The sequence below is a fragment of the Quercus lobata genome, chromosome 4, assembly GCF_001633185.2.
Source record: "Quercus lobata isolate SW786 chromosome 4, ValleyOak3.0 Primary Assembly, whole genome shotgun sequence".
In the NCBI taxonomy this organism is placed as follows: domain Eukaryota; kingdom Viridiplantae; phylum Streptophyta; class Magnoliopsida; order Fagales; family Fagaceae; genus Quercus; species Quercus lobata.
The window spans coordinates 39,387,103-39,395,000 of record NC_044907.1 but is presented as its reverse complement, the minus strand read 5'-3'; the positions used below and the strand labels follow the sequence as shown (position 1 = coordinate 39,395,000).

The window sequence follows — 7,898 nt, the reverse complement described above, 5'->3', positions numbered from 1 at the left end:
CTTCATTCTTCACAACTTCCTGGTAAGGCCTCTTTTCTCTATGTTTTGATGGTTGGTTTTGAATTTCTTAATCAAGAGTGCCCCTCAGTCTCGTTTTTCTTTGCTCAGTAGGGAGTTTTCTTAGGATATTCCTCAGGTCGACGTCCTCAAGTAGGCTTATTTGCTCCCCGTTTCTCTGCCCTTAGGCTCGTCTTACTTTTTCTTTATCCTTTAATTTGGCAATCTCTAATAAAACACCACTCGGAGATGGCCACCATCGAGTATAGGGTGGATGATGTTCGGTCTAGGGAGTTCGAGACTGGGTTGTCTTCCAATGTGGATTCTTTGAGTAAAGTAGTGGACACCGCTGCTTCAAAATTTCCTTCATCTTCGTCTTCACCCCCCTTACATGATCTTTCGAAGTCTTGCTCCTTGAAAGAAAAACATCTGATCGGTTTTAGGAAGAGGTTTCAGTTTCCCAGAGGGACCTTTGTTAGACTACCTCACCTAGGTGAGAAAGCTTGCAACTTTGCTCACAGAGAGGTGTGTTTTTATGAGGCTAACTTTCTGTGTGGATTTCACTTCCCCGTTCATCCGTTTATCTTGCGTCTCCTAAATGAATTTCAGATCACCCCTGGTCAGCTCATCCCTAACGTTTGGAGGACGATAATAAGCTGCATGTCCATTTAGGTGTCTACTTGCAATGGAGAGATGATTACTTTAAACGAATTTTTGTTTTTGTACCGTTTGAAAGCCTTTACCCACTATGGGTATTTTGAACTTTTGCCCTGGGATAGGAAATCTAGGATTGTTATGGGTTTTCCTTCATCTTTTCGTGATTGGAAATCACGATATTTTTTCATTTCTAGAACGGGTTGGGAAACCTCGTCCGACGATTTTTGGGGGGAAGTCCCAAGATCACTACGAAAATGTGAAGTCCCAGCACTTGGTGCATATTTCCGTTATCCTCTTTTTTCTTTCTTCCATGTCTTGATTACTCGTTTAACGAAGTTCTTCTTCTGATTCTTCACAACTCTTGATTGTCCTAACCTGGAAGATAAACATCACCACCGGGTTTGTGTTGCCCTTGCCTACACTCGTGAAGTAAAGGATTTCAACAACCTTGTTAATCCTCGTCACTTGTTTGACTGTTGCTTAGGCCCCAAACCTTCAAAGTACGCTTTAGAGAAAATCTGCCGAGAAGAGAAAAGTAAGATCGTCTATCCCTTACTTCATCTTTTTTTAATTCCGTCTAACTGTCTAATTGGGAATTGCCTCTCTCTTTCTCTCTCTCTCTCTCTCTTTTTATTTTTATTTTTTTTACTTAGCAAAAATGGTCACCAGATACAGTAAAGATAAATATGCCTGCATTAAAAACTTGAAAAATGAACCCCTAGCCAACCTAACTTTTGATTCGAAGAAAAGAAAGTTAAGCGACAAGAAAGCTGATACCGCAGCTCTTCCACGTGTTCATGTTGCCCCTTCTTCTCCAACCCTGTCTTTGGAAGTGACTACCATTACCCCTCCAATTACCTGTGCAAAAGGTAAAGGAAAAGTTGGGATGAGCATATGAGATGACCCTGGTATAGCTCTGGGCTACGCATACAACATGATTACCAACGATGAACTGAAGGGTTTATCGTTCATTCCCTCCCACGAGTTTGTTAGTCGACATATCCATAAGTTGGTGCAGGTATGTAGTTCTGTTCTTCTAGCATCTCTTTTGGATTTGTCTGTGCAAGTGGGTATGCATAATTTCCTCCCTTACTTACTTGTTTCCATTAGTTCCTTGGGGAGTCATTGCGTATCACAACTGAATATTTGGACACGGAGGAGAAGGTTGTGGTGGCTACTTCAAAGGTAGAATCTGTCAAGGTTGAATGCTCCAAGTTGAAGAAAGATTTGATTGCTGTCATAAACGAGAGGAATGATGCGAACCACAAAATAAAGGAGCTTACTAAGGCCCTGCGTGTAGAAAAGGCTCTTGTCGTTCAGAAGGATGAAGAGATTCAGGCCGCCCTCCTAAAGACTGATGAAGAGAGAGACAAGATCATCTAGAAGTTTAAGCAGTCAGAGGAATTTTCAAATCTTCAGTTCATGCAGTACTTTAAAGGGTTCGAGCTTCTACGCCGGTGAACAATGAAGCACCACAGCTTGGCCATGGACTTTTTTGGTTTGGATTTTGAGAAGATTGATATAGAGATTCTTGAAGACGAAGCAAAGGAGCAGGAAGAGATTGAATATGGTGCCATGCAGAGAGACCCCGCTATGAACAAGGCTGCTAAAGGAAAAGATGTTAATGAGTCTACTGTTCCTCCTTCATGATTTCTTTCCCTTTTTTTTTTTTTTTTTTTTTTTTTTTTTTTTGAGAACAATGGGTTCCCCTTTTGTTTTGGGGTTTTTCAACAGACATTGGCTGCCTCCTTGTTTTAAGGCTTTTATCTTGGACAACTCTTTTTTAACTTGTTACTTTGCTTATGCTATAACTTGTTTCTTATCTTCACAAATTTAAATTTTATCACTTAGCTTATGAGCTGGACTTGGCTGAGTCTTTTGTCCTTGTGATTTAACTTCGTTATTCATATTGACGAAGTCTTTCATGAGTTGGATTTTTAATTTTGACATCCATTTTGACGAAACTTTTATCCTTGTGATTTAAACTCAATGTTTTTATCACTTAACTTGGATTTTGATCTTGTCATTTATATTGACAAAGCCTTTATCCTTGTGATTTCAACTTATTGTTTTTATCTCGTAAGTTGGATTTTTAACTTCGTCATTGACGAAGCTTTTATCCTTGTGATTTAAACTTATCGTTTTTATCACGTAAATTGGACTTTTAACTTCGTCATTTATATTGACGAAGCTTTTATCCTTGTGATTCACGTACATTGGACTTTTAACTTCGTCATTTATATTAACGAAACTTTTATCCTTGTGATTTAAACTTATCGTTTTTATCACGTAGATTGGACTTTTAACTTCGTCATTTATATTGACAAAGCTTTTATCCTTGTGATTTAAACTTAACGTTTTTATCACTTAACTTGGATTTTGACCTCGTCATTTATATTGACGAGGTTTTTATCTTTGTGATTTAAACTTATCGTTTTTATCACTTGATCATGATTTAAACTTCTCAGGGTTTCTATCATGACCATTCTGCTTTGGACTTTCCTTTTCGAATGAGGTAGATTTTCTCCTTGAAGTGTTTGTCATCAAAAGAAATAGCTTCAGTAAACGTTTTGTCTGTTTTATTCATCCTTGTTTATAAAGAGGGGTTACAAGGGTAATACTTTATGGAAACACAAAAGGTGCTGAAAATAAAGTATTGAAAGAAAAAAGGGATAAATGCATAAAAACAATGAAATTGATGGCCCGCTTATCTGTGGATGAGTAAACGAGATGTTCCAAACCCTAGAACTTATTAGGGCTGAGAATCCGCTCCCTCAATGATAATACTTTTTAAGGTACTCTGCATTCCATGGATGAGGCAAAGGTTTCCCATTTGTGTCCTCTAAATAGTAGCTCCCTCTCCTTGAATAACGGATGACCCTGTATGGACCTTCCCAGTTGAGGCCTAGCTTCCCTTCGTTTGGATCTTTGGTAGCTTATGAAACCTTCCGCAAAACCATATCTCCAGGATTAAAATGCTTCAGCTTTTCCCTCTGGTTATAGTACCTTGTCATCCTCTCCTGATACAAGGCCATCCTCTCCTGATACAAGGCCATCCTCTAGGCTGCATCGTCTCTGACCTCAGGTAAACAATCCAGAGCTTGATTGAGGCCCTCGTCATTACTTTGTCCGTCACAACTTACCCTTCTGAGGCTTGTCACTCCAACTTCCACAGGAACTACTACTTCGATTCTAAACGCCATCTTGAAGGGTGTCTCGCTCGTTGGTGTCCTTGCCATTGTTCTATAAGCCCACAATACTCCTGGAAGCTCGTTAAGCCATGCCCCTTTTGCCCCCTTAAGTCAGGTTTTGATCAGTTTGAGCAAAATTCGATTTGTGACTTCTATCTAGCCATTTGCCTGTGGATGTCCAGGTAAAGAATAGTGATTCCTTATCCCCAGCTCCTTGCAAAAATCCCTAAACTTGTGGTTGTCAAACTGTCGTCCATTGTTAGAGATGATGACCCGTGAAATTCCAAATCGACAAACAAGATTTTTCCACACGAAGTGTTGTATCTTGGCCTCCGTTATAACTGCCAAAGGCTCTGCTTCCACCCACTTCTTGAAAATAATCAATAGCGACGACCAGGAATTTTACCTGCTTCTTACCAGGGGGTAGGGGGCCCATTATGTCGATTCCCCATGTGGAGAATGGCCATGGTAATGTGATGTTAGTCAAGTGCTCCACTGGGACATGCTACACATTTCCAAACCGTTGGCACTTGTCGCACCTCTAAACAACCTAAGCTGCATCTTTTTGCATAGTTGGCCAAAAATATCCTGCACGAACAACTTGCCCAACGAGTGATCGTGGTCCAGAGTGATTTCTGCATACCCTTTCGTGGATTTCTCTTAGTACGTACTCAATGTCTTCTGGGTCGAGGCACTTCAAGTAGGGTTGTGAGAATCCCCTCTTGTAAAGCTCATTGTTTAGGATTGTAAATCTAGACGACCTAACTTTGACTTTTCTAGCTTTCGAGGGATGTGTAGGGAGGTTATCATCCTTGATGTACGTGATTATCGAAGCCATCCAGCTTTCTCCTGACTAGACATAATTCACATCAAACCCCTCAATACTCGGAAGGTATTGTACCTCTATGTACAATCTAGGTCATTGTTCATTGGTCTCTGACAATGCTAGCCTAGCAACCTCGTCCACTTCTAAATTTTCTTCCCATGGTACCTGAGTAATCTTGACATCATCAAAGTTAGAAATTAACTGACTGGTCAGTGCTAGGTACCTCTTCATCCTGTCCTCTTTGGCCTCATATTTGTTGTTCATCTGCCCTGTCACAAGCTTCAAATTAGAGTTCAGTTTCAAGTTTCTCACACCCAAGGCTTTTGCAACCCTCAAGCCTGTCAGGACAGCTTCGTACTTTGCTTCATTATTCGTTGCTGGGAACTGAAGCTGGACTTTGTACTTGAGGATGTATTTCTTAAGGGACAAGAGAATTACACCTACTCCACCCATGCCAAACGCTGATGAGCCATCTGTATACACTATCCAGTAATCTGATTCTGGATCTTGATCAACCATAGTGAATTCAGCGACAAAGTCTACCGGTGCCTGGGCTTTGATTGTCGTTCTAGGCCTGTAATCGACGTCGAATTGACTTAATTCCACCACCCATTGGACCATTCTTCCTGTTGCATCCGGCCTACCCATCGCCTTTTGCAGAGGCTGGTCCGTCATGACTAATATTGTGTGTGCCTGAAAGTAGGGACGGAGCTTTCTTGATGCGACGATTAAAGCGAGGGCTAATTTTTCTATCTTTGGGTATCTTGCTTCTGCACCCTGGAAGGCCTGGCTTGTGTAATAAATTGGCTTTTAAATCTTGAGCTCTTCACAGATCAATCTTGAGCTTACAGCTGTTTGGGAGACAGCTAAGTACAGGAATAAATCTTCTCCTTCAATGGATGGACTTAGGAGTGGGGGTTTGGACAAGTAATCTTTGAGTGCTTGGAAGGCTTCTTCACACTTGTCCGTCCATTGTAAGGCATGCTTTAATGTTTTAAAGAACAGGAGGCATTTATCTATAGCTCTAGAGACGAACTTGTTCAAAGCTGCTATACGTCTCGTCAGCCTCTGAACCTCCTTCACACTCTTTGGGGATGTCATATCCAATATGGCTTTGACTTTCTCGGGATTAGCCTCTATGCCTCGTTGTGAGACCATGAACCCTAAAAACTTGCTCGATGAGACCCCAAACACACATTTCGTCAGGTTCAACCTCATCTGATACTTCCTCAATGTATCGAAAGTTTCTTTGAGGTCGTCCAAGTGTAATTCTGCTTTCCTGCTCTTCACAAGCATGTTGTCCACATAGACCTCCATATTCCATCCAATTTACTTGCTAAACATCTGACTCACCAACCTCTAATAAGTAGCCCCTACATTCTTCAGGCCAAATGGCATGACCTTGTAACAATATAACCCTTGACTGGTAACAAAAGCTGTTTTCTCCTGGTCCTCTTCGTTCATGCGGATTTGGTTGTATCCTAAAAATGCGTCCATAAAGGTCAACAGCTTATGGTTTACTATTGAATCCACTAGCTGATCAATCCTGGGAAGCGGAAAGCTATCTTTTACGCAGGCGCGATTGAGATTTGTAAAGTCAACGCACATGTGCCATTTCCCGTTGGACTTCTTCACCATGATGATGTTGGCTAACCATTCAAGGTTAATAGACTTCTTTGATGAACCCAGCAGTCAAAAACTTCTCTACCTCTTCCACAACAGCTTTGTCCCTCTCAAGGGCAAAATCTCATTGTTTCTACTGGATAGGATTTTTGGTGGGATCGACATTTAACTTGTGTTCTATCACTTTGTTGTCTATTCCTGGCATGTCTTCGTGAGTCCAAGCATAGATATCTAGATTCTGCTTTAGGAACTCCACGATCTTTTCCTTCAAGTTTGAGTCAAGTTCTGCTCCCACCTTTGGAACCTTGGTAGCGTCTTCTTCTACTAGGTTCACATCTTCCAGCTCCTGTGCAGGCTTCTTTGTTTCTTCTTCCACCATCCATGCATGGTTTTCTCTTGAAGCTAATACCACTTGGTAACATTTTCTAGCCAAATGCTGATCCTTGCATATTTGTCCTATCCCATTTGGGGTTGAAAACTTCACTTTCAGGCAATAAGTCGAGGTTATAGCCTTAAGTCGATTTAGTGTAAGTCGTCCCAGGATGAAATTATAGGACAATGGGCAATCGACAATCAAAAAATCAACATGTTTTGTTACCTGGGTTGGATGTGTTCCAGCTGTTACTAACAACAAGATGATTCCTTTTGGATAAATTCGATCTCCACTGAAGCTAAACAATGGGGATTTGAAAGGTCTAAGCCTCTTCAGATTCAACCTCAACTGCTGGTAGGCCGTTATGTACATTATATCAACAGAGCTCTCGTTATCAATCAATATTTTCCTTGTGTTGAAACCTTCAATTTCCAGTACAATGACAAGTGGATCATCATGGGGTTGCTTAATCCCACTTGCATCCCGCTTAGAGAACGTGATATCGTCATTTTCTGATCGTCGATACTTTGGAGATAGATGCTATGTGAACACTGTTGATCTACCTATGATGAGTCTTCTTTAAAGACTTGTATGACCCTTCTAATACAGGTCCCCCAATTATCATTCGTATTTCCCCCACAACCTACTTTAGATGATCCCGACCATCATCCTTGGCATCATCATGAGACTTGTCGTTAGTCCTTGTCCGAGGGTGGTGGTCCCTCTTAAGGAACTTTTGGAGCTTTCCCCGTTGAATCAATTCTAAAATTATCTCTTTCAGATCACGACATTCGTCAGTGTAATGGCCATGATCCTTATGGAAATGACAGAATTTCTTCGGGTCCTGCTTCCTGGAAGAAGTGCTTAGCGGTTGGGGCCATTTCAAGCCTAGTTCGTCCTTAATCTGCATTAGGATTTTATCCGCGGGCATCATCAATGGGGTGAAGTTCATCTTCTTCTTCAGGGTGTCAAGACTGCTTTTGTTGGCCTTATTCTCTGAATATGGGTCTTTACAATCCTTCTTCTTACCTTGGGAATCACTAGACTCGTCCTTCTTCTATTTTCTTGCTAGCCCCTTTGCTGTAAGGGCATCCTCTCCGTTCATGTACTTCTGAGCTTTGAACAGGAGATCTGTCATAGAGGTTGGCAGTGTCTTTCCCAATGAAAAGATAAGATTAGGGTTGTTGAGCCCAGCCTGAAAGGTCGTTATTATCACCTGGTCATCAGCTTT

The 7,898-nt window shown here is 41.3% G+C and overlaps 1 protein-coding gene across 1 annotated transcript; it reads right to left on the bottom strand.

The window, feature by feature from the left end:
* Window positions 1-6,427: 6,427 nt before the first annotated feature.
* Window positions 6,428-7,577, bottom strand: LOC115985170. The gene is made up of 2 exons (XM_031108132.1): window positions 7,331-7,577; window positions 6,428-7,179 (listed from the first exon to the last, which is right to left on the bottom strand). The coding sequence occupies exons 1-2, from the start codon at window positions 7,575-7,577 to the stop codon at window positions 6,428-6,430; spliced, it is 999 nt and encodes a 332-aa protein (XP_030963992.1).
* Between the last annotated feature and the right edge of the window lie 321 nt (window positions 7,578-7,898).

Excerpts from the sequence above, each read along its gene's own strand:
- LOC115985170 (XM_031108132.1), bottom strand. The coding sequence starts at position 7,577 with ATGCAGATTAAGGACGAACTAGGCTTGAAATGGCCCCAACCGCTAAGC. Across the intron at positions 7,180-7,330 it reads TGATGATGCCAAGGATGATG|AAAATGACGATATCACGTTC; the intron begins GTCGGGATCATC and ends ATCGACGATCAG.